Source organism: Rhinatrema bivittatum, chromosome 2 (genome assembly GCF_901001135.1).
Source record: "Rhinatrema bivittatum chromosome 2, aRhiBiv1.1, whole genome shotgun sequence".
NCBI lineage: Eukaryota > Metazoa > Chordata > Amphibia > Gymnophiona > Rhinatrematidae > Rhinatrema > Rhinatrema bivittatum.
The window spans coordinates 254,681,749-254,709,130 of NC_042616.1; the positions used below are offsets into that span (position 1 = coordinate 254,681,749).

General features: G+C 41.2%; 1 protein-coding gene across 1 annotated transcript in view; it reads right to left on the reverse strand.

Moving 5' to 3' along the window:
- The window catches only part of RBMS3 (RNA binding motif single stranded interacting protein 3), a 1,783,971-nt gene that overhangs the window by 1,256,264 nt on the left and 500,325 nt on the right, over positions 1-27,382 (reverse strand). Inside the window, exon 3 of the mRNA XM_029589419.1 lies at positions 7,801-7,859. Coding sequence (XP_029445279.1) covers positions 7,801-7,859 — 59 coding nt within the window. The remainder of the gene's footprint in view (positions 1-7,800; positions 7,860-27,382) is intronic.

Genomic DNA, 27,382 nt, shown 5'->3' on the forward strand with positions numbered 1-27,382 from the left:
TTTCCCGCCCTCCCCCGATTTACGATTTACACGATATTTTAAAAAACAAAACCGCAACGATAAGATTCCCTCCCCCCCCCAGCCGAAATCGATCGTTAAGACGATCGATCACACGATTCACATCTCTAGTATATACCATCCAAGTTTCTCTCTGAGGCAATGTGCTGCTTGCCCCATTTTCTCTTCTAGGCCTTAAAAGTTAGGCAAAAAATCTTAAACCACCCTCAAAATCAGTCAATACAAGGACTCCAGGATCAGAGAAATCTTCTGAATATTACCTTCCATGATTATTCTGGCTGCTGCATTCTAATATAACCTAATATAAGATAATGTTTTATTTAATTACATGCTTTCCCATCATATTCAGAGTGTAATACATCACTATTAAAATACAGATATAATACAATAAAAACAGATTATAAAACCATCACTATAATCACATAGCATTACATAAACCTAAATAGAACATAATCTAGCTTAAGTAATATATATGCAAATAAGTAAATAGAAAAAAAACAAACTCAAAACAGAATGAAATCATAAAGAAACTTCATAAACTAGCAACTACCCTTTAAAAGATAGGATAAAAAAAAACAGGAATTCAGCTTTTTCTGAAACAAGGTATATTCTTTAGTCTTATGAATATCTGCGTGATGGGAATTTCAGAATACAGCTGATGCACATAAAAGGATACAATTACCTGTTCTAGAAAGATGAGCTTCCCTAATTAACAGAATGTGTAATAATGCCTCCTGTTCAGGGCGTAAAAGCAGGTCTGGACAATAATCTACCAGACAATGTTGAAGAAAATTATGGCCATGAGCCTGTAATGCTGCATATAGCTGGGTCAAAATCTTAAATTGGGCTCTAAACCAAATGGTAGCCAATGCAGGCAATTCTGCAAAGGTGCAATACTATTCCTCCATTTTGACTGCAGCTGCTTCTTTTTGTACCATTTGTAGCTTATGTATCAACAAGCCGTTAGGCCTATTAAAATGGGCGCTATTCTGTTGGTCAGAACCGCTCTCTTCTCCACAACTTCTTACCCTTCCCACTTACTCACTCATATCCTCTTCCCTCCATCCCCTCACCTCATCCACAACCCCTTCCCTCTACCTCAGCCCTCCTCCACTCCCTCTCTTTCTCTTCTGCACTTCTTACCCTTCCCACTTACTCATTCATCCCTTTTCCTTCCATCCCCTCTCATCTTCCCTTTCCTTCCTCTCTCACCTCATCCACAATTCCTTCCCTCTCCCTCAGTCCTCCTCCACTCCCTCTATTTATCTTCTGCACAACTTCTTATCCTTCCCACTTACTCACTCATCCCTTTTCCTTCCATCCCCTCTAATCTTCCCTTTCCTTCCCCTCCCACCTCATCCATAATCCCTTCCCTCTCCCTCAGCCCTCTTTTTCTCTTCTGCACAACTTCTTACCCTTCCCACTTACTCATTCACATCTTCTTTCCTTGTCCTTCCATCCCCTCTCATCTTCACTTTCCTTCCCCTGTCATCTTATCCAGAACCCCTTCGCTCTTCCTCAGCCCTCCTCTACTCACTCTTTTTCTCTTCAACACAACTTCTGACCCTTTCCACTTACTCTGTCATATTTTTTTCCCTTTATCTTCCCTCCCCTCTCATCTTCCCTTTCCTTCCCCTGTCACCTTATCCACAACCCCTTCCCTCTCCCTCAGCCCTCCTCCTCTTCCTTTTTTTCTCTTCAGCAAAACTTCTGAGCCTTCCCACTTACTTACTCATATTTTCTTTGCTTGTCCCTCCATTCACTCTCATCTTCCCTTTCTTTTCCCTGTGACCTAATCCACAACCCATTCCCTCTTCCTCAGCCCTTCTCAATTCCCTCCTATTTTGTTTTACAGGACGCGGCAGTTTGAATGTGCAGCGCGCGCAGGAGTGACTCTATCACCCTGGGGCATGCGCACGGGGGGGGGGGGGGGGGGGGGGGGAGAACGGGACTGAAGCAGCGCATAAACTTCATTCTTTGCACAGATCCCGGTCCGCGCTGCGGCTGTCATTTTTTTTTCCGGCCTTCCTGTGTAGTGTAGAGTGCGTCGAACGGTAGGGATGCATGTGCTGGTGCCGGCGGTGTCATTTTGGGCCACAGAAGAGAGAAACAGATTGCGCAAGGCAGCAGCGTATGTCAGCCAGAGAAGGGAGAAACAGAACGCGCGACGCGGCAGGGCACGTCAGCCAGAGGTCTCTGGGCCGCGCACGCGCAGGACGTCCTGCAGAGCTCTGCGCCGCACATGCACAGTAGAGCTGCTCTCTACTGCGCATTTTCGGCATGTCGGTCAAACCTCATTTATCTAGTTAGATAAACTGTTACAGTAATCCAGTCTTGAAACAATAATAGAACAAATCAGTTTGGTAAAATCTGGTGTTCAGAAATTGTTTTGTATTTCTCACAGATGTCTTAGATGGGAAAAAAAAAACAAACAACTGTGTTTGCCATGTTAAAAACATGCATCAACTACAGGCTGTTTAAATGCTTTTTTTTATGAGGGGGAGAGAGGGGGCCAGTAAAGAGGGCAGTGCAATAATCCAATCTGATGGACACCAGAGCATGGCCTGTCTTTTCTTTGCAGGAATACTCTACTTTGTCAAAAGGTTCTTAGTTATGAAAAGAATTACCTAACTTCCCATCCAAGAAAACGCCCATAGCCCAAATTTCAGGCCTGTTTCCGCACTATCATTGATTCCTCATTAAGCATTACAAATGCCTCTAGATGAGTTTAATCTGATTTAGCAAAATGGATCACTTCAGTTTGTAGTGAGTAGGGAGTGTCTGAAATAAAGTAATAGGGACTCCAAAAATTTCTTTTTGCCATAAACGTGATCCTCTAGTCCTAACCGTGGATCAGAATGTTCACAGAAAAAAATGCCTTTCAGTTATTCTCACAGTTGCTGAACTTGCTCAGCTGGCGCTGCCTTGCCATTTGAGGAAAGCCCTTAAAGGGGCAGTTCAGGCTGAGCAGTTATGGAACTTTAGTCAGATCTTTACATTTAACCCTTTGAAGAATTACAGCAGTTTTAAGCAAAAGCGTTACCCTGAACAACATTTTCTATGTAACTTAGCTTTCTCCTGGAAGTTGATAGAAATGAAATCCTTGAGCAGGCAGGACGCAGACAGGCTACAAGCTGATGGCCCTAATAGGGGGAAGAGGTAAGCAGAAAGGCCCGATGCAGGGGGTGGGGTTAATTTTTGCCAAAGCCTCAATATAAGGGGGGCAGAGTTGGCAGAAATCTGTGGTGTTCAGCCATGGTAAAGCAGCAGCGGGATGTCTGCTGACTGCCTCCCCTGGCAAAGAGACAGGGATGGGGTGAGGGAAGACTGCAGGAGCGTTTCCACTGCTGCGGAGATGGGGGGGGGGAGGGAGAGAAGCCCACAGAGATCAGCGACACTGAGGAAAAAGCACCCAAAAAAAATGCAGGCCCATAGAACTGTGGCGCAGCTGTGGGGAACAAAATAAGAAGAGAGAAGCAGAGGTCCCTGGAACCACAGCAGCAGACGCAGGAAAAGCAAAAAAAAAAGGAAAACAAGAAGGCTCTTGCTCTGCCAGAACAACTGCCCTGGGTCCGGGTGTTAATTGCAGAGGCTTCGCAGACATGGGACAGCTGCGAGCAACACCAGTGTCACATGACTGCCCTGACCAGTCCAGCAGGGCACGCCCGAAGCCCCAATAGGCCAATCTGCTCCTGTTGGTGGCTCAGTGGCTTCCCCAAAAGAGTTTAAATAAAATAAGTGGTTCAGGTCTGAGGCAGCCTGCCCACCTAAAAGCCCACCCCCCCCCCCACTCCATGAATCTTAAAAATGAGTGTGAGATCCCATGGTGGGACCAGGGTGCCCCCTCACACCCGGCCTGGTTAGCGCCCTGTGACTGAGGCAAGGTCCGGGGATCAGACTTCAGCCACATGGCCTGGCTCATTCACCCCCCCCCCCCCCAAATGAGTTTTAAATAAAATAAGTGGTCCGGCACGGGGCCTCCCATCCCCATTTCACATTTCCTGAATCTTAGAAATGATCCAGACCATGAGGTCAAAGTCCTATCCCCAGTACTTGCCCCAGTCACATGATCGGGGCAAGGTCAGGTCGGTACCATTTTGAAAAATGGTGCCAAACGGGACGGGTGGAAGGGGACACACCAGCCTCACTGAGGGATTTCATACTCATTTCTAAGGTTCGAGGGATGGGGTCTTGGGTAGGCGGGGGGGGGGGGGCCGTGGATTAAGTATTTTATTTACAACTCTTTTGGGGGCGGGGGAAAGGGTGCCACTGAGCCATCAATGTGTAATTTAATACTCTTTTGGGGCGGGTGAGTAGGGGGGCCACTGAGCAAATGACCCCCGCTCAACTTCCCCATTTTACTGGGACATTTCATTTTGGGGGGGGGGGCTAGTTGTCTTTTAAGGTGATGGTGGTCCTTTGATGTTGAGGCCGCCATTGCGTTCTTTTCTCCCACAGAGTTTGGTCGCAAGACAAAAGAACGTGCTAAAGAGCAGCAATGTGTTTTTGTGGGAGTAGCTCCACTATTGAGGCCACACTCCCCCATGATAATGGGATCCCTCCCATGAAAATACATTGGGGTTTAGTGTCTCTAAGACAGATAACTATTACATTAGCCGTCTAAATGGAGTTTGAATATAGACCTTCCCTGTTTTTTTAGTGTGCACTATTTTCTGAAACCTATAAAAAAGAAAAAAAAAAGAACCCTCCCCCAATCAACATGGAATTTTCACCCCCAAATGAAATGAAACAAAACAACACAATATTTTTTGGCCTGCAGACTCTGTTGATCACTGATCTATCTTTGTTTCATTACAGCTAAATTATGCAGTAACTGCTATGATAGCTTACAACCTTCATTCCTTCTCTACTGCCAATACATTTGGCTTTCACAGGTCCCACAAAGAGCAATCCCCTGATATTAGATGCTCTGCTGAAAGTATTTTGTCAACAGAATAGTTCCAGAATTCCATTCTAATTTATGTTAAAGATCAAAGAATGATCAAGGTCCAGCCAGATGTTGTTGTGCCAATGATCTATTTGGCCACAGATACATGGACAAGTGAAGTTGTACATATTAAACACTGATTACACTGGGGGTTCTTGATCTGCTACGTCATCATCAGCATCACCCTGATAATCATCATTCAATATCTGTTTTTTAATTTATTCAATTTTAGTTACAATTTCATGTCAAACGAGAGGAAAACTAGGTATTTCATTGTACACAATATATCAATTCAAATAAAAAGGTTACACAACCAATTTATTTCTACAATGTATTCCAGCAAAGTCCATCATGCGGACGATATTCAGCCAGTCGGGTTTTCAGGATATCTGCAATGAATATGCATGAGATAAATGTGCATGTACTGAGTCTCTATGATATACAAGTTATCTTATGCATATTCATTGCAGATATCCTGAAAATCTGACTGGCTGTGGGATCCCCAGGACAAGTTTGTGAAGCCCTGCTCTAAGACGGTGTTCCAAAAACTATGCAAACTACAGAAACGGGTTGATAAGATGCATTCGCTTGTCATCTGATGAAATCTACCTTCTATATGCTAAGGAAGCTTCCGAAGCAAAAATAAAGCAGTGGTCAGCCACAGCTCAGTCAATGGCAATTTAGGGATAGGGACAGTTTGCCTCAAGCTTTGCATTTGAAATCTGATACTGAACTGGTGCAAGCTCCTACAAGCCTTGTGGTATGAATGCTTACACAAGCCAAATCAGCAGCCCCATGAGAGCGGTTTTCATAATATTACTGAATAACAATCTGGACAAGGAGAAGGCAAAGTTCTAATGCCTAGCTCCTGGAGATTCTGGTCTTGTTCTAAACCCTTTAATGTTTAGGAAAATTATGTTTATTGAGCAAAAGGTTATTAACAAATAATGAACCATTGATAACATCAGTTTAAATCCGAACTTAAGGATTTCAACTATGTTGCACTCAGAAGATTGTTAATACAATTTTAAAAGAGGTTCCTAGAAGTCAGAAGTCTAAACTTATCTGCAGAGCTACAGTATCTATAGGCAGCTATGGTAATGAAATACAATGCTTTTCTCTCTCTATTTATATCAAGTTGTATGTTAAAGTTAAGCACGCCTGGTCAAATTGTATATTTCTATGAATATCTACAGGAACAGAAGATGACACAACCTCTACATGGTACAAAGTTAAACTCGACTTCTTTCTACAATTTTAATGCAAAATTATTTCCTAATTTCAACTGATTGAAAATAATAAAACAGTGAATATGGCATATGCAAAGGTTTTGACACGATTTCAGTTGAGTCATTACTGCTTATTTTAAAAAGGTATTAATAAGACCTAAAAAGTTGATTGATTCATTAGGTATTCAATTAGTAAGGTAAAGACAATTCCATAGTTGAACAAATACCCTTGTAATCTTTCAGTTTATGATTTTTGTTTTGTCTACTTTCATCAACTATGGTATCCTCTAAGCAGCTATCTGAGCATTTGAAAATGAAGATACTGTAAATCATGCTTATAAAGCTAGGGAAGGCTTTAAAAAATCTGTAAATATTTCTAGCTAGCCATTTTAACTACCAGAAACATTATTAAGAAATTAAAATTAAAGTATTTTGTGCAGTTAAAGTCAAATATTTCAATTTTCATTTCATCAGTCTAAAACACTGTGTCCTAAAAAGTTTCAGACTTATCAAGGTTTTATTTTGCATACTTTAGATGATGACTTTTGTGATGATATCATAGAAAAGACTTCCTTTTGACAACTGTCCCATTCAGAGCATTGCTGTGTAAGCAACTCTGTACTATGGACCTGTGGACAACTACTCCAGTGTCAGCTAAACTTTTCAGCAGTTCATTTCCAGTTGTCTGTGGGTTCTGTTTTGCAGATCTGACCAGTTTTTGGGCAGTTCTATCAGAGACTTTTCTTGGTCTTCCAGATCTTGCCTTGACTTCAACAGTTACATGTAACTTCCATTTCTTAACAATGTTTCTGACAGTTGAAATTTCTAGATGTAAGCATTTAGAATGAAGTGTAACAGAGTATTCTGATAGTGAATAAAGTAGTCAGTTACATCATGAGAGAAAAAATGCATTTCTGGGGGGTTGACATGAGGGAAAATCTATGTCAGTTAGGATTTGATGAGTAGTATTATGGATGCTAGCATGAATATCCTTTCTTGGCAGCATCCTTTGCTTGGCTAAGATCAAAGGTAAAGTCTTAGCTATGAGCTGAGATCAATCTTTTCTTGGTCTTTTTTTCCAAAATTGAGAATCTGTACAATATAAAGGGTTAATACTCTGCCTCCTGTTCCTATCAGGGACATAAAACTATGTGGACCCTGGCCAAACTGAGAGGAGTGGTTTAAAAATTTCTTCCCCGGTAGCAGAGTGAAAAAAATGTCAGGACTGCAAAAGGTTTTACAGCAGAAAGGTTTCCCAAGGGTTTTTCATTTTTACATAGGAAATCAATTTGCATCACTGATGATATCATTCAGAATCAGAGAATGTTACATGGTAATAAGGTAATTTACTTTCCTGTCAAAGCAATTTGATATTTGTTAGTATTTGTGAGTTTCATTTTGTTCTTTAATGAAAAAAATTAATGAACAATGTAACTGGAAAGGCCACTCAGCAATGCATTGCAATTATTAAATATGTTTTACAGTGTGCTGTACATTATGCTGATTGCACAGTTGAAAAACTGGATATCAACAGCAGACTGCTAGTAAATCAGTTGAGCCAATCTGTATACAACCACTATATTCAGAGAAAATATTCTTACATACCTTTGCACTGATTTGTGTTTTTGTCAAGAATTGCCTTTGTGGATACAATTTTTCCATACCTACAAAAAAAAAATAATTTTATTACTTTTTTGCTTCTTGTTCATCATTTATTGTGACACATGCTTTGTGTAAGCATGAAAATAAGCAACAAATAGAAACTAAGTATTGTATTTTTACATAATTAAAACATTATTTAACTAAAATTACTGTGACCATAATAAAACATAGCAAGTAGTAGTATTGCTTTTAAAATATAAGGGGATAATTTTCAAAAGGATTTGTACAAATAAAAATAGCACATATAGTTGCAATTTTCAAAAGCTCACTTGAACATGTAAAATCCAGTTTTAAGTGCATAAATCCTTTGGAAAATCACCCACTCTGTGTGTGGGTGACAGTCTTATCTTCAGAGTTGTCAAACTTTTCTATAGAGGACAGGTAGGTCTTTCAACATGGCTAAATTTGGCTTTTTCAGGTTTTTGATTTGTAATCTGATGCATGTGGAGGACAATTTTCAAAGCAATTTACCCAGGTAAATAATGATTTACCCAGATGAAATGGACTGTCTGAAATGTGCTCACTTCTGCCCAATTGAAAGCATGTACAGGCTTCTGGCAAGGGGATCATTTGGACAATGCATCTACAAATGAAATCAAGAATTGAATGACTTGAAACAGCACTTAGCAGTTATTAAAAAGATACTTTACTGTCTCATGAACTGTTGGTCAGCACTGGCAAAGAATCAAAGTGTAAAGCTGTAAAAATTAGAAACTGTGCAAAGAACATGGGGTCTTATTCATGAAAGTACTTTTTCTCATTCTGTGCCTGTAGAGAAAATCTTTATTGAATAAGGCTCATAATGTTCCCAATCAAGCTTCATGTCATCAAGAGATGCTAGCTCAGTCTGGTCATTGGTTTGTTTTTTTCCTGTTCTAAATGCTATTAGGTGCTTGTTGTCCTGCAAAATACATTAGCATGGTAGATAAAAAACCAGGTCTGGATCAAAACCAAATGACATGGAGGTAGTGTTAAATTCCTATAAGCTAATGAAACACAATTTCTATCCAATTGCTGTTTTACAATTTTTAGTTTTCTAGTTTTCATTTCAGCTGTCTTCCCATACCAAAATAATCTCTGAAAGCAGTACAGGAGGGGCAAAGCAGCACCAAGTGTGGCATGAATAGCTCAATGCACCACGAAAGGAGAACAAAGCACCAAAAGAGGCAGAAAACTCCTCGACAGTGACAGAGGATGAAAGTAAGTGAAAGAGTGGCATGAAGACCCCAAAGCATCATGAGAGGTCCAAAGTAGCCACCCTAAGTGGCAAGGACACTCTACATCTCCAAATGAGGGGAAAAGGGCACCAACTAAATTGATAGAAAGCCCTAGGCATGCCAAAGCCTGAGAAAATTCCTGAAGGAGGCATAATGCCATTTCCATATGGCATCATTAGGTGAAGGAGCTGGTTATTTGGACATAGAGCTGGTCTTTATTGGAGGTTAAGATGCCACTCACTGTTTAATATCCTGAGATTCAGGGAATCCAGGACACAGATCTTCTTCTCAATCAGTTTTTGCAAACACTGCCTCCACTACAGGAGCATGGAACTGGTTCATAGAGCTGTACTTCTGCAGACCTTGCCTTTTGCTGAATATAATCTATCAAAGGCTAAATACTGGATGAGATCAATAATTGCAAGAACCGGAACATAAGAACATAAGAAATTGCCATGCTGGGTCAGACCAAGGGTCCATCAAGCCCAGCATCCTGTTTCCAACAGAGGCCAAACCAGGCCACAAGAACCTGGTAAGTACCCAAACACTAAGAAGATCCCATGTTACTGATGCAATTAATAGCAGTGGCTATTCCCTAAGTAAACTTGATTAATAGCCGTCAATGGACTTCTCCTCCAAGAACTTATCCAAACCTTTTTTGAACCCAGCTACACTAACTGCACTAACCACATCCTCTGGCAACAAATTCCAGAGCTTTATTGTGCGTTGAGTGAAAAAGAATTTTCTCCGATTAGTCTTCAATGTGCTACTTGCTAACTTCATGGAATGCCCCCTAGTCCTTCTATTATTCAAAAGTGAAAATAACCGAGTCACATCTACTCGTTCAAGACCTCTCATGATCTTAAAGACCTCTATCATATCCCCCCTCAGCCATCTCTTCTCCAAGCTGAACAGCCCTAACCTCTTCAGCCTTTCCTCATAGGGAAGCTGTTCCATCCCCTTTATCATTTTGGTTGCCCTTCTCTGTACCTTCTCCATCGCAACTATATCTTTTTTAAGATGTGGCGACCAGAATTGTACACAGTATTCAAGGTGTGGTCTCACCATGGAGTGATATAGAGGCATTATGACATTTTCCGTTTTATTAACCATTCCCTTCCTAATAATTCCTAACATTCTGTTTGCTTTTTTGACTGCTGCAGCACACTGAGCTGACGATTTTAAAGTATTATCCACTATGATGCCTAGATCTTTTTCCTGGGTAGTAGCTCCTAATATGGAACCTAACATCGTATAACTACAGCAAGGGTTATTTTTCCCTATATGCAACACCTTGCACTTGTCCACATTAAATTTCATCTGTCATTTGGATGCCCAATCTTCCAGTCTTGCAAGGTCCTCCTATAATGTATCACAGTCTGCTTGTGATTTAACTACTCTGAATAATTTTGTATCATCCGCAAATCTGATAACCTCACTCATTGTATTCCTTTCCAGATCATTTATATATATATATATATATATATATTGAAAAGCACCGGTCCAAGTACAGATCCCTGAGGCACTCCACTGTTTACCCTTTTCCACTGAGAAAACTGACCATTTAATCCTACTCTCTGTTTCCTGTCTTTTTTTTTTTTTTTTTATTATTATCTCTTTATTCAAATTTTTTCAAATTAAAACATAATACAACATTGTATTTTCATATAATAAAGGTAATCACATTATGAGACATTCAGTTGGTTTTGTTTCCTGTCTTTTAACCAGTTTGTAATCCACGAAAGGACATCACCTCCTATCACATGACTTTTTATTTTTCATAGAAGCCTCTCATGAGGGACTTTCTCAAACACCTTCTGAAAATCCAAATACACTACATCTACCGGTTCACCTTTATCCACATGTTTATTAACCCCTTCAAAATAATGAAGCAGATTAGTTAGGCAAGACTTCCCTTGGGTAAATCCATGTTGACTGTGTTCCATTAAATCATGTCTTTCTATATGCTCTACGATTTTGATCTTGAGAATAGTTTCCACTATTTTTCCTGGCACTGAAGTCAGGCTCACTGGTCTATAGTTACCCGGATCGCCCCTGGAGCCTTTTTAAAATATTGGGGTTACATTGGCCACCCTCCAGTCTTCAGGTACAATGGATGATTTTAATGATAGGTTACAAATTTTAACTAATAGATCAGAAATTTCGTTTTTTAGTTCCTTCAGTACCCTAGGATGCATACCATCCAGTCCAGGTGATTTGCTACTCTTTAGTTTGTTAATCTGGCCTACTACATCTTCCAGGTTCACAGTGATTTTGTTCAGTTCGTCTGACTCATCACCCCTGAAAACCATCTCCAGAACTGGTATCTCCCCAACATCCTCATTAGTAAACACGGAGGCAAAGAATTCATTTAGTCTTTCTGCAATGGCCTTATCTTCCCTAAGAGCCCCTTTAACCCCTCGGTCATCTAATGGTCCAACCGACACCCTCACAGGTTTCTTGCTTTGGATATATTTAAAAAAGTTTTTATTATGAGTTTTTGCCTCTATGGCCAACTTCATTTCAAATTCTCTCTTCGCCTGTCTTATTAATGTTTTACACTTAGCTTGACATGTCCAAGAGGACATGAAACTGTTAAAGGTAACTGGGTGGGTGAGGCCTGTTTAAAACTATTGAACAGCCAGGGCAAGAGCAGGAGTCAGCAAGTACTACAGGGGAAAGGCATTTGGAAAGTACCAAGAAAATAGCTGAAGCAATGGAGAAAGCATTCTAAGGTACCAGGACTGGCTAGAGTGGCAGAGGCAGCAGTGGCACTAGTGAAAAATAAAGGAGCAGAGCAAAACAGTGATAAGATAAGCCAAAACATCTCACGGTGTATCTTGATGGCATGAAGGGCCCAAGGAGTGGTGCAGCAAGCATAGCAACAGATGGTCAGGGCAAGACTGAACGTCAGCAAGAACCATACAGGAAGGGGATTTGAAAAGAAGCTCAAGGACATCCAGAATGGGGGATGCATGCCTCAGTAGGAGGGATGTGGTTTATCCTACCAGTAGCATTTGATTCTGTCAAACTGCAATGTTTGAGCCATGCTCGTGTTATGTACACATGGCTGGTACAGTGAAACTACAAATGATTTATTATAACTGTGGTGACTGTAAAGCTAATACATACCAATAGGTGCTGACCCTCAGGACATAGTGTGGAGAATTGTGAACAGCACAAAGTACTCATACCCCCAAGGCAAACTGTGCAGGGAATCACAACAATATAAAGAAATCTAAACCTCCAAAACATAGAGTGCAATCCTTCACAAACAACACAAACATGTCTAAATTCACCAAAGCACGTGTAAGGTCCATCACAAAAGAACACAAAGGTGTCTAAACCCCAGAGACTTAGAATATGGCCCATCAAAAAAAGAACAAATGTGTCATAACTCCCAAAGCATTAGTTTAGCCAATCACAAACAGCACAAAGACCTAGATAGGCCTTGACAACAAGATGGGAAACCAGAAAAGAGGTGGGGGCGAGGAGAAACTTGTATTTTATTTTTTTTCAAATTACTTTTCTGGGAACAAAACATCCCACTATAACCAACAAAAAAGAAGTGTGGGGAACTAGGCTGGGATTAAAGAGGGAGAGAACAAAATGAAAAACAAAAAAAAAAGGAGAAGAAACTTGTATTTTTCTGAGGACAAACCACCCCACCATAATCTACGCAAAAGTAGGGTGGGAGAAGTAGGCTGAGACCCAAACAGCAAACAACAAGAAGGCACAAAACTCCCATGCTGGGATATCATAGGCATGCAGGATCCCCAAGTGGCACATCAGGAGCATTACAAGTATGAAGAATAGCAATAAGACCCTTATAGTGGTATATCTGGGGTATGACAGGAAGGTAGAGCAGCAACAAGAATCCTAAGGCGTATATCAGGGGTATGGCAGATAGGGAGAGTAGCAGTAAGACTCCTAAGGTGGTACATCATGGGCATGGCAAGTAGGCAGAACGGTAGCAAGACCTCTAAAGTGGTACATCTGGGAGATGGCATCTAGGCAGCGTAACAGTAAGATCCCTAAGGTGGAGATGACAATAAAGTTTCCTGAATCTAATTCTGAGAAAAGCACTAATTTTGTATTTATTTATTTTATATTCTACTTTCTAGATACTTTAAAGCAGATTACCTTCAGGAACTGTAGATATTTCTCTGTCCCCAAAGGGCTCCCAATCTAAGTTTGCACCGGAGATTATGGAGAGGTTCATGATTTGCCAAAGGTCCCAAGGAGCAGCAGTGGGAACTGAGCCCTGGCTTTCTTGGTTTGTAGCCCACTGCTCTAACCACTAGGCAACTCCTTCCCTTGCTGTGGCTTTTCCCATGTCATGACTGTGGCAGAGAAGGCAAGGCACCACTAGGTAAATGTGCTGTTTTCTTTTGCCTCTTGCTGGTGCAAGGGAGTATGGAAGTGGGTAAGATCATGCCCTGACCCTGCAGTCAGTTGCACAAAGTGTGGCTGCCTTTGAGGGGTGGGGTTTGGGGAGATTGTCCTGATTTCTTTCCTCTCACCCCCCCCCCCCACCCCCACAAGGATGGCCCTGCATCTGAATACCAGCATCATTCTTTCTAGAAAAAAAGCACTGAATATAATAAAAAATATCATATTGCTGTGTCTGTTGAATGACTCATCTGGGATAAGTAAAAAAAAAAAAAAAAAGAAATATATATATTTATAAATTTTTAAAAAATCCATCCTGCATTGACTAAAAGCAATCTCTGAAATGGCTGGCTGGGTTGAACTTGGAAGCTTCACCTTACTGCTCACATAGGAAAAACATTTCAAATTCTGTTGTCACATCAGTTGCAGTGACACAAACTCCTTTCATTACCAAGCACTTTGGGTAAGTAACACAAGTAGCAAAAACAGTTATTTAGCAAAACGGCAATACCACAACAGTACTAATTCACGGAAATTAAACAGCAATAAAAAAACAACACTGGAAATATTACACCAAGTCCTTGAACACCAATAGTACTACTACTATTAAACATAACAGTGCTGTAGAGATACACATTAGAGACAATCCCGCAACAAAGAGCTTACACTCTAGTCAAGACAGACAGACAAGACTGACCAGGTGGAACCATGCTATGTCGATATTTTTGTTTTCTGTATAATTATTGTATTACTGTGTCTTGAAAATGTCAAGAGTTGTAGAGCAAGAAAGCACAAACTGCATAAATAAATAAACAAGAGGAAAAAACATTTGGGGAGAATGAAAGAACACATTTAAAGTCTCAAAGGTGGGTGATTATGGTAGACTGAGTTTAAATGAGGTCAGCTACCATTTAATCTCTCTGCAAGTCATACTGTGAAGTAATATAAACCGCTATAAAAAAAAAAACACATTCATTTATAGAACAAGCTAGACTGCTGCAGATCCCTACACAGAAACTACTTGTTAGCAGAACCGCTAACATGCAGAAAACAAAGCATTTGATAACTTTTTATTTAAGCAAGCCTTTGATTTTGGTACCTAAAAATGATGAATTGCATAGGTTAATTTATCGATCCATCTCGATTAATGCTTGAGAGCATGTAGTTTTTGTTAGTTGTGGGCATGGGTTGGTAGCTATCCTGTGAGTCTCAGAATCTGTTCTGTTTTTATTAACAATATCTTGGGTAAGGGACTGCTTTCAATTTCAGCCATACTTCTATCTGCTGCACCTGCTGGAAGGTGGTTTTATGTCATACTATTGTTTTTATGTTTGCTTTGTTGTACCTTTTCTCGAACTTTGGATGTGAGTGGGTAATAACTTTTATAACTTTTCGGATCCTTATCAAATGGAGATCAAGGGACCACAAGTTAGAAGTAGCAATCTACCAATAAAAACTGAACATTCAGTCTTCCTTCCTTCTTGTTCCTTGTCTAGGAGAAGAGAGGAGGGAGAAACAGGAGGGGAGGGACTGGATTAAAGAGTAAAATAATAGGGATGTGAATTGTTTATCTGACGATTGAAAATACCGGACGATATTTTCCATCTCATCAGATATTGGGGGATCTCCGATAGCGATAGGAAACCCCACTATTAATTTGTCATATGGTAGGAGCAATGGATGGCTGGCGCCATCTTTAAAAATGGCGCGGGCCATCCAGTCCTCCTACTATGTGACAGGGGCCGGCCAATGGCATGGATACCCTGTCACATACTAAGGGCAAAGGGCCATCGGCGCCATTTTATTTACTGGCAGCCGATGACCCAAGAGCGAGAGAACGCTCCCGGGACCCTCTCTGGACCACCAAGTACTTAAAAATTTGCGGGGGGGGGGTTGGAGGGGTCCGGAGGGTGGGGGGATACTAAAGAACTAATTTTAAAGGGTCAGGATGTGTTTTTGGGTTATCGGCTCGGCGCAGCCGATAAAAAAAAAAACGATTGAACTGCGGGAAAAATAATTTCTCGATGGTCCACGAATCCGAAACCAATTCCAGTTCCAATTCACATCTCTATAAAATAAGACTTCTCTACTCTGTCCCAGCATCACCCCTGTTCCCTACTCACAGGCTAAATCCTAGGAACAAAGGTGAAACTTCAAGTCCTCTCAGAGATGAAGAACCAGAGTCAGTCAAACCACTTGAAAACAGAAAACCTAAAATACAAAAATAAGCAAAGCCATGGTAAAAGCAATATTAGGTGTGGCTATTTATTTGTGCACATTAAAGATGTGAGGACAAAGTAATTAAAAGCATTGATGGCTCTGTGAATTTGTATGGCTGTCAGGACTTTCTATATTGTTTTAATGTGACTCTTCTGTTCTTTGATGTCCTCCAGAAGCCGACACTCAAGGCCAAAGGGTGACCAAATCCAGTCTTCAAGAGCCTCAAACAGGCCTGGCTTTCAGGATATTCATAAGTTAGATTTTCATGCATGGCTTCCATTATATGCAAATATACCTCATGCATATTCAATTTGGATCTCCTGAAAATCTGACTGACTGTGGGGTCCCCTGGCCTAATGTTTAAGCTGGCCTTATTTATATACACTCCTTTAGCCATCCCTCCCACCACAGACACACCGACAAACATACACACTTGTACACCTTACCACCCTCTCCTCCCTGCCCCCAGAGCAACTGCACCACACACACACCCAGAGCTCATATAATATACAGCACACACATGCAGCTTATGAAGTCATATAGGGGCAGATTTTAAAAGCCCTACGCATGTAAATCCAGCTGGGGTTACGCGCGCCGAGGCTATTTTGCATAGGCCTGGCGACACGAGCAAGCCCCGGGACGCACGTATGTCCGGGGGCTTGAAAAAAGGGGTGGGGTGTGGGCAGTCCAGGGCAGGGGCATGGCCAGAGGCCTCCGTAGGGCCTCTAGGCCGTGGGATCACGCCAGCACTCGGCCGGCATGTGCAACCTACTCCTGCCAGGAGGCAGGCTCAACTTGCAAAACAAAGGTATTGGGGGGGGGGGGGGGGTTTAGGTAGGGCTGAGGGGCGGGTTAGGTAGGGTTAGGGAGGGGAAGGGAAGGAAAGTTCCCTTGAGGCCGCTCCGATTTCGGAGCGACCCGGAGGGAACAGGGAAAGCCATCGGGGCTCCCTTAGAGCTCGGCTTGCACAAGGTGCACAAGTGTGCACCCCCTATCGCACGCCAAACCCGGATTTTATAACATGCACGCAGCTGTGCATGGATGTTATACAATCGGGCGTAGTTTTGTGCGTGCCAGGTTGCGCGCACAAATCTACACCCACGCGTAAGTATTAAAATCTGCCCCATAATTAATTCTGTTAAGTAGGCATGCAATTCTTCTATGGTAGGGTTTTTAAAAAAATATATATGAACCTGATGTTTCTAATTTTGAAACTATTCTGAAATATTAACATTTTCTTTTTGTGTGCCCAATTGGGTGACTTTCCGTCCCTTGTTTGAAGTGTTAGTAATAGTTTGCCAATAAACAGACATGAATTTTAACACAAGGGTAGGCAACTCTATTTCTGGAGTGCCTCAGGATTTTCAGGACATTCATAATTAATATGCCTAGAGACCTTCATTTTAAGTTTTTATTTTATTTTCCCAAGAATTAATCAGTGTTTATTATAGCAAACAAAAAGAATAGGGGAGGAGGAGTCAGAAAAAATGAGTCATTTTGTCTTACTGATTTTCTCACATTTTAATTTTTATAATAAACACTGATAAATTCCCATTAAAAGTGAAAACAAAAGTCCCTAAATATACATGAGATATATTTGCATACAATGGAGGCAGCACATGCAAATATATCTCATGCATCTTCATTGTTGTTATCCTGTACACCAAAACTGTTTGTGGCTCTCCAGGACTGAAGTTGCCTACCCCTGCTCTAACACAACTCTTTCCGATGTTCCATACTTTGAAAAGTATACGAGATTCTAATCGCGAGGAGAGCAATGTTTAATATTCCCAGAGAGCTTGCAGATGAGGGTACTTTGTAATCATAGGCCTACAAATCAATTTTTAGAGGGAAACTCCCTGCAGAGTTTCCCCTTTGAAAATTTCACAGTGGACTAGTGCGGTGCTGACTCTTTACCCTGCGTATTTTACAGATGCCAAGTCCGCTGGACAAAGCAGGCACAAGGATTTCAAAATGAAATCACATGTATGCTTCCATGGGCCTGCCCTAACCTCGCTTCTGATGCTACCTCTTTTTTCCAATATAGAGGAAAGGGCAATTTGCAAAGGGATTTCCATGGGTAGTTGGATAGTTACTGGCAGAAATACCTTTGAAAATTAACTCCTAGATGAGAAAAAGACCTGAGGCAAAAACCAGCTTTCTCCTCCTATGGAATACCAAAAATCTGAACAGCTGTAGCTCCAGCAGCGCACTAGAAACCATTGCACATGCCTAGAAAATTTTCCTGGAAAGATCTTCTATGCCAGGATGAGACAGAATCACATGACCCATATGTGTGACTCCATAGCACCTACTTGTCATTAGAGAAAGAACCCAAAACTCTGGATAATTCTCTCAGAACCCACAAATGCTTGAACCTAAAAGTACTGAGAACAAAGTGATATGAAGAAGAATTAATGTCCTGAGTAAACCATCAGATAGGCGACATTTACTCTAGTTTCCAAATATTATTGCTCTCCTATGCTGCTACTATTGCTACTACTACTTCTCATTTTTAAAGCTGCAGCCTGTGTAACTTTGAAATTGATATTACGTAGGGAACACTAGTCAAACCATACCCATATGCCTTTTACTTAGTTACTTTTCAAAAGCGTAATTTATGGAGTACAGAACAGCATGGCTATAAAAACAAAACAAAACCAGACATCGCAGCAACTGGATATAATATGCCCAACTCCATCTTCTCAGAACTACAATTGCTTATGCATATTTGGGCTAACACGTCATCATAGGTAAAAAAAAAATAAAAATTAAAAACCCCTAGCACTAGTACTGTTTTCATGATTTGACTAATGAAGACAAGAGAGGCAGTTGCTCAGTGGTAATATTATAGCAAAACACACCTATAATGACTCAATATAATTTTATTTCTAGCTCCCTCCCCTTACTACTGTTTTGTGCTAATTCAGTTTGCCTTACAATTGTGTCACTCCTGTTTATGTTCCCCTTGTTTGCATTCATATTATGATGCAATTAGACAAAAGGTGCTGTATAAATAGATGCGAATTGATTTGGTTGTTTATATGGAAATGAGCAAAGACATTTCTTCTTGAGATATAAGTTATTTCATTTGCAATATATTATAACTTGTGTGCAACAGTCCAATATATCCCAGGAAACTCTATTTTGTTCAGTAGAGGTTTTGTAAAATATATTAGTTCATTGCCCATTATAGTTTCACAAATGGAAATAACTTAAGTCCATACTGTAATGTTGCATGCAACAAAACTGAGCACTAGCTGTATACAACCTGACAACTTTAATTCAAAGAACATCAAACACATTGGCGCACGTATGTCGCACCGTGCCCCAGGGATGTGGCCATTTTTAACTTGTTTGTGTATATGCACACGTTATAAAATAGCCTAGCCACGTGCACATGAATGCCAAATTTTAAGTGGGCACGCAAACCCCGTTTCTACCATGTAAGACAGGGGATTTTAAAAAGGGGCGCACGCTGACGCCATTACCAGTTTACCAGTTCATCCACCAGTTCGCTCACTTAACAGGTCCTCCAGACCCGCTGGTTTCATAGCCTGTACTCCTCCCAGTTACTACAGACCCATTTAAACCCATGCTAAATGGTTCAATCTTTTTCTTTACACGCCATCAATAGCAGGTATAAAGTTACAGGACAGGGTACCTCGGCGCGCCAGGGCGCATAAGTATTTACACACACATCGCTTGGCCAGGCCTGACACGCCCATGCCCCTATTTGGAAAAGTTTGGAGATGCGTACGCCGCTGCATTTATGTGCACATCTGGGTGCTTTTTAAAACACGGTTGGCGCGTGGAAGCCCAGCTTATTTGTGCATCCCCTAATTAATGTGTGCCCTAGTCTTTTTAAAATTCACCTTTTAGAAGGTCATTTTCATGCATCTCTTATAACTTAAGCCCACAAAGATGCACGCCCCTGTGAATGAGGTCTTAAGTTTGGAGACAACTCTTGCACCCATGTGATGCAGTAGGATCTTGGACTTGGAGTTTGGGGAAGCCTGTCTGCCCCCCCCCCCCCCCCCCCCCACAGTCTGAGGGTGCCACCTTCCCACCCAGCGCTATTAGGGAGTCTTGCTTTTCCCAAAGACAGTGCCCGGAGCGGAACATTCTCACAACTAAGTGTCGGGTGAAAACAAAACCCCTGTTCAGTAAAGGAGACGGAGGGGGTGCTCTGTACTGCCAGGAGAAAAGAGGTGCTGGGGTTCAGCAGGGAGCGCCCTAAGGGATCTGAAGGGAAGATATCACCAGGAAACAGGTGTTTGAAATTCCTTATCTGTCTTGGGAGACATTTAGGTGAAGCATTCACTGGGAGGTAGATTTAAAAAATCCAGCGCGCACATCGATTAGGGGATGTGCGCACAAGTCTGGCTTGCATGCGCCGACCAAATTTTTAAAACCACTCAAATGTGCGCATATCTCTTGCTGCTTACACATCCCACTCGATTTCAAAAAGGGGTGGGGCATGAGCGTGGTCTGGGTGGGGCATGGGCATTTTTGGTAGTGGCCAAAGATGTACATGTTAATAATTATGCGCCCGGGGGTGCACCCAGATCCAGTGGCGCGTAAGTTTACTGTGCTATGAAGGAGGTGTACGTTGAAAAATAAACAGAACACGCCATTTCTCGGGGGTTTAAAGGGTCTGGGGTACCTGGGGGGGGGCGGAAGGACCTAGCCATTAACTGGATGAACTGGTGGACAAACTGGTGAACCTGGCAATGGTGTGGGCATGTCCCTCTTTTAAAATTCCCTGACTTACACGGTAGAAGCGGGATTTGCATGCATAAGCGCTTGCCCACTTAAAATTGGGCACACATGTGCACGAGGCCAGGCTATTTTATAACATATATGCACAAAAGTTATAAAATGGCCACATATCTGGACGTGCGCCGACGCACATGCACCAAGGAGCACCCAGGCACCGGTTTGAAAGTTACCGTCCCTGTACTTTGGGTTACAATACATTTTTGTTCAACACCCAACCAGATTACCCAGCCTCTTCATTCAAGGTTAGAGGTGCCCTAAAGCAGACATCCCAAGCGAGAGTACTGTGGACCCAGAGAGCTTAAAGGAAGTGAGAGAGTGTGTATTGTTGCCCACCTCTACAAGCCTATGGCGCCAGAGGTTTATCATCCTCCCCATCAGAAAGAACCCCCAGCGCAAGTAGACTGTGTTTGTGTGGGAAGAGGGAGATCCAGGAGTAAAAGTGGCCCTGGGGACAACAGTGTGCCCTGCATTCTGGGAGGTTCTCGAAGAGACATTAGAAATATTTTCATCAGTTTTCCATCATTAATCAGCAAAGTTCAGTTGGAAATCACTTTAAACATTCAGTATGATTATTACTGCAGTATAAAAACAATATGAATTTAACAACGCTCAGGGCCTTAGAGGTAATCACTTGCCGCCCCCCCCCCGACAGGGAACTCTGAACTCAGAGGGGCTTAATGTCAGCAAGGAGATTTTAAACTATCAAAAGCCTCAAAATTAAACGTAACTGATATTCTTTTGGGAGGTCTGAATGCCAGGGGTTACACACAATTTTGTCCTCAATAAACAAAAAACCCAGCAGCAGTATTATAAATGAGTGTATCACTTGCACTATGGATTTTGCAGTACATCTGTTTGTGCCAGGTCAATGTATTTTTCCATCGGGATTTAATGGATCTCCAGTTTGTTTTTGAAAGATTTGTTTGGAATAAAGAATTATGGACTTCCTGGTAAATGATTATAACCAAGTGTAAAATGCTGCAAACTCCAGAGTGGAGTTTTTACTCTCAAATATGATACCAACTTTGAATTTCATAGTTGGGTACTTTGGTATATTGAGAAAAACATTTTTGAAACTGCTAGTCCCCACTCATTTCTTGTTGAATTACATATCTTACATGTTGGCAACATACAGCATAAGTTTGTCACTATTAAGGTCATTCATCAAAATGCATTAACACCATAATGCATGCTAGGGATGTGCAGAGGGACGCCATACGTTGCATTCGGGATTCGGATTTGTCGGGGAGCAGATACGTTGCATTCGGCCGTTTGGCGCCCCGATGCGTTAATACGGCGATTTCTATTCGTGTCCCAGTTAAAATTAAAATTAACTACAACCCCCCACCCTCCTGAACCCCCCCTCTCAAGACTTACCAAAACTCCCCTGTGGTCCAGCAGGGAGTCCGGGAGCCATCCCCTGCACTCTCACACCCTCGGTGCCGGTTTCATCATGGCGCTGATAGCCTTTGACCTACTATGTCACAGGGGCTACCGGTGCCATTGGTCAGCCCTTGTCACATGGTCATCGGCGCCATCTTGTGCTCCTACCATGTGACAGGGGCTGACTAATGGCACCAGTAGCCCCTGTGACATAGTATGGGCAAAGGCGATTGGCGCCATTTTGAATACTAGCATCCGATGGCTGGCGTGCAGGAGGTCGCTCCCAGACCCCTGCTGGACTTTTGGCAAGTCTTGTGGGGGTCAGGAGGACCCCCAAGCTGGCCAAAAGTCCCTGGGGGTCCAACGGGGGTCCCGGAGCGATCTCCTGCCCTCGGGCCATCGGCTGCCAGTAATCAAAATGGCGCCAATAGCCTTTGCCCATACTATGTCATAGGGGCTACCGGTGCCATTAGTCAGCCCCTGTCACATGGTAGGAGCACAAGATGGCGTCGATGACCATGTGACAAGGGCTGACCAATGGCACCGGTAGCCCCTGTGACATAGTAGGTCAAAGGCTATCGGCGCCATGATGAAACCGGCACCGAGGGTGTGAGAGTGCAGGGGATGGCTCCCGGACCCCCCGCTGGACCACCGGGGAGTTTTGGTGAGTCTTGAGGGGGTCAGGAGGGTGGGGGGGGGGTTTACTTAAATTGATTTATTTAGGCTGCTGAATAATTCAGCGAAGATTCATGTATTCATGGGGAATCGCAATACGTTTCACTTCCCCACGAAATCGGCAACATCCGTTGCGGATTGCCAATACGTAGGGACCGAATGCACACCCCTAATGCATGCGATATTAATGGTATTGCATTGCACGAATGCAAAGTTTTCATAGAGGTGGGGTTTGGATGGGATTAATGAAGTAAGGGGCAATATACTGCATGTTTTTAACACTGGAAATAACTACATCTTTTTCCCTGGTGTTAAGCTGTGTGATATGCCTGTAATGCAATTTGTGATAAAGACTGGAAATTGCATTTTGGCCATTTCTGGGCGTGGAGGGGGAGAGAAAGAGAGAGAAATTATTAGCATTTTGATGAATCTAGGGATATATTCGCTGTTAATCCTGAATTATTATTTATTTACTTATTTAGTGGCTTTTCTATACCATCATTTGGAGCAATTCCTTCACAAAGGTTCACAAGAGGCACAAAATATAAAACAGTATAAAAGAAATAAAAATTTAATCAAGTGCCAAACATCTCACTTAAAATACAATTTTTACATATAATTAATCACATTAAATAACACATTAAAACATCAAATATTAATATCCCTAAAATCCATAGGGCCGGATTTTTAAATCTACGCTCGATTTTATAACATGCGCGCGCAGCTGCGCACATTATAAAATCTGGGGTCGGCGCATGCAAGGGGGTGCACACTTGTGCACCTTGCGTGGCGTTGAGTCACACAGCCTTCCTCCATTCCCTCCACCCCCCCACCTTCCCCTCCCTTCCCCTACCTAACCCCCCCCCCCCCCTTTACCATTATCTGCTAAGTTGTGCCTGCCTCTGGGCAGGCATAGGTTATGCGAGCCGGCTGACGGCCGGCCCGTGATCCCGGGCACAGCAGTAAATGGCTGCTGGGCCTGGAGGCTCCGGCCCCGCCCCACCCCGCCCCCTTTTTCAAGCCCCAGGACATACACATGTCCCGGGGCTTGCGCGCATCGCGGAGCCTATGTAATAGACTTGGCGCGTGCAGGAGGGATTTAAAAGGGATACAAGCGTATATTACGTGCGTAACCCTTTTAAAATCCGCCCCATAGTCTATAAAATAAAATGTCTAAAAATCTTAATAGAAATACCATTTCAAAATATAAAACAGGTAAAATAAAGCCATTCTAAAAATCTTTAATCTCTGGGGCAAATGTCTGTGTAAACAGCCAGGTTTTAAGATCAGAAGCCAGTGCAGATTGGCCAGTATTGGGGTGATGTGTTCTGTTCTTTTAGTACCTGTTAAGATTCTGGCCACATTATTCTGTAGTATCTGTAGTGGTCTTATAACTGATTTTGGTAATCCAAGTAGGAGAGAGTTACAGTAATCCGTACTTGTGAATATTAGTGCTTGTAAGATTGTTCTAACATTTGAAAATGGTAGTAATGGTTTCAGATTATGTATTTGTTTTGTCCTGGCCATTATTTTATGGGTAGAGTTGATCGTCTGTTAGCTTTGGATGGTATGCATGTATGATGATTTTCTATTTTACACAAGAAGAAATACATATCAGTTTCCATTTCCTCTGTGTGACATTGGCTTCCCAGGCTTTCCTCTTTAATATCTCTCTGACAGTATATTTTTTTTCTCTGTGTATTTAGCTTTATTTCTTATTTTAAATTTTTATATTGTTGTAATTTTATTTTTATTGTTACATTTTTGTTTTTTCTGTTCTTTTATTAAAATTTTCTTTTTTTATATATTTTTTTTTGTATATCACAATTTTTGTCATCTGTTTTTCATATTTCTACACCTTATTTCGTTTCTGGGTTTGGTCTGTTTTTATCTTGGTCTATTTTTCATTTTGATTTACAGCCTAGATATTGTTATTGATTTCACTTCCTCTCAACATGACAGAGTCAATTTGGTAGACTTTTGTTATATAATACCATCAAGGGCAAAAAAAGCTTTCACATATTTTATAGTCACCTTTTATATTTGCTTCTTGTTGGTAGACTCCATTCCCCTTTTGTTTGAGACAGTGTGCACAGGTCGGGCACCTGCCGATAATCCAGATGGAGACCACAGTTCTCACTTGCAACTTTGTTCATCAGAAATGCCACTATCATGTGGTATACTTCTATAGAAGCCACAGACCCAAGCAGTAAGTCTCAGCTAAGTCTAGACCTAGATAAATCACACTCAACTAACAAGCCCCTACATGTTAATACTGCCAATGGAGCAAAATAGCTGCGTAGAACCCAGAAACACCATGGATCATTTAAGTAGATCTCTGCCATTGCTAAGAAAAGTTTCCAGTGGCTTCCAGATGATTTATTGTTATCCTTTTCATTTTTTTTACTTTTCATCTGATTTGTGCATTTTTTTTCAGTATATGGGTCCTCTAGCCCTGGTACAGAATAACCAGGGGCTTCTATATAATCTGGAATCTTGCCTTATGAATAGACCTTCTCACTTGTACCTTGCTGGACATCTTGTGAGACTCCTGATTTGTGTGCAGTGAAAACTCAAGAGATCACTTCTTTAGAGATCAGTACCAGTCTGCAACAAGAAACTGAAGAGTCTGCACCTACTATGTTGGGCTCCTGTTTCCATAATGGAAAAAGTCAAGTTCACCTTCCTGCTTCTAGTCTGGGCCTATAACAAAAGCCCCTTGGAGCATTATGCAGACTTACCTTCTAAGAAATCACTTTATTTATAGAACTTTCACCAGACTACAATTATGAAGGACAATGTAAGTTCAGAAAGTTTAAGTTTAATGATGTGACCAAAAGGAAAAACAAAGGAGAACAAAACAAGCTATTTGATTAATTCATGAGGGTAGAAACTACAGCCCATCCAGTTATGAATTTCCCTTAACTTTGCTAAGAGGCTGTTTCCTGTACTCCTTAGCAAAGGGCAACTCCAATGCTATTTTCTTTCTGAAAAACCAGAAGTAATTTTTTTTTTAAGATCTGGGAGGAAATGTTTTCTGTCCCTCTTTTATACTGAATGCAATAAAGAATGGGAAGCCAGTGTAAAGAACAAAGAACAAGAGTTATGTGATCATGTTGTTTTGCATGTACCAAAGTAGCATTTTGAATCAAGTGAAGGTGACAGATAGCAATAGATGGAAGTCATAGATATAAAGCATTGCAGTAATCAAGCCCTGTAAGAATTAGGGCTTATAATACTGTATGGAAATCATATGGGTATAGTAATGGTTTTAGGAGATGAATCTTAAAAAATGAAGTCTTTACTAAGAAAGAAATGTTCTGAGACATGGATAAAGCCAAGTCAAGGATGACTCAGAGATTACGGGCTTTAGTTGTGATGGGAATGGAGTATTTGTCAAAAAGGAGATGGGTGGGAGGCTGGCATGAGGACTGTGGAATGGTAGACAAATGTTAAATCTTTGTTTTTGAAGGATTAAGTTTTAAGTGGTTCTGAGTTAACCAAATATTAAGAGAATACAGAGTTTCACAAATGATAGTGTATGAGACCAGGAAATGCTCAAAAAATTATATATCATCAGTGTAGATTTTGAAATCTACACCTAAACTTGCCAAGAGGTGACTCAAAGGAAAAAGGTAAATATTAAATAGGATAGCTGAAAGTGATGAAACTTGAGGAACTCCTGATGTAATGGTGTACCAATTGGAGTGAAATGAGCCTATATTTAGTTGCTGTGGACGCTTGGACAAAAATGACCTAAACCAGTTAAGGACTAAACTGGTTATGCCAATTGATTAAGACCTATAACAAGATTGAGTGATCAAGGATACCAAATGCAGCTGAAATGTCTAATAGAACCAAAAAGTAATCGGTATTTGAATTGAAACCATGAATAATTGTGTCAAATGATGATACAAATAAAGTTTCAGTACTGTGTCCTTCCCTGAAACCATGTTGATTTGGGTGGAAAACAGTATTGTCACTAATGTAATTGGATAACCGATGTAATACAATTGATTCAAGAATTTTTGCAAATGAGGTTAGTGATGCACTTTGCCCTAAATTATTGTAATCTGTTAAATCAGAGCTTTTTTTTCTTTGGGATGGGTAAGATAGAACTCTGCTTCAATTGGTCAGGAAAAGTACCAGAACTAAGGGAAATATTTACTACATGAGCTAAGGTAGGAGAGAGGTATTCTTGTACAGCTTTTAGAAGATGGCCTGGGCAAGCATTGAAAGTACTAGATGAAATTTGCATCCTTGATATTATGTGGGTGATAGTTGATGAATCGATGTCATCAAATGTTGACCAAGAACTTGGAACTGAGGGTAGATTTAAGTTTGGTAAAGATAAGTGAGAGAATTCCATTGAAATATCTATAACTTTATCCTTAAAATGCCGGGCTATGTTATTGCAGACTGAATTGTCAATATGAGCCAAAATATCAGTTTTCTGAGTCGTTAGAGATTTTACTATGTTAAAAAGATTGGTTGGGTTATCATTAGCTGCTTGGATTCTGTTTGCATAGAAGACTTTTTTTGTAGAGTTAATTTGTTTTCTGTAATAATTTAAGCAAGAGTAATATACATTTTTATGTTCAGGTATAAGGTGTTTATGCCAGTATCTTTCATGGCATCATAATTCAGATTTTAACGTTTTTAACTGTACGGTATACCAAGGAGAGTTTTGTTTCTTTCTAGTGTGGCAAAGGGTTTTTGGAGCAATAGTATCTAAGGTATGAGTCAATGAAGTGTCCAAGTAAAAACTAAGCGATTATTATCATCATTTGTTAATGTGGGCAGATTTGGTAATAAATTTTCGATAAAAGTCTGGGCTGAACCTTTTCCTCCTGAAA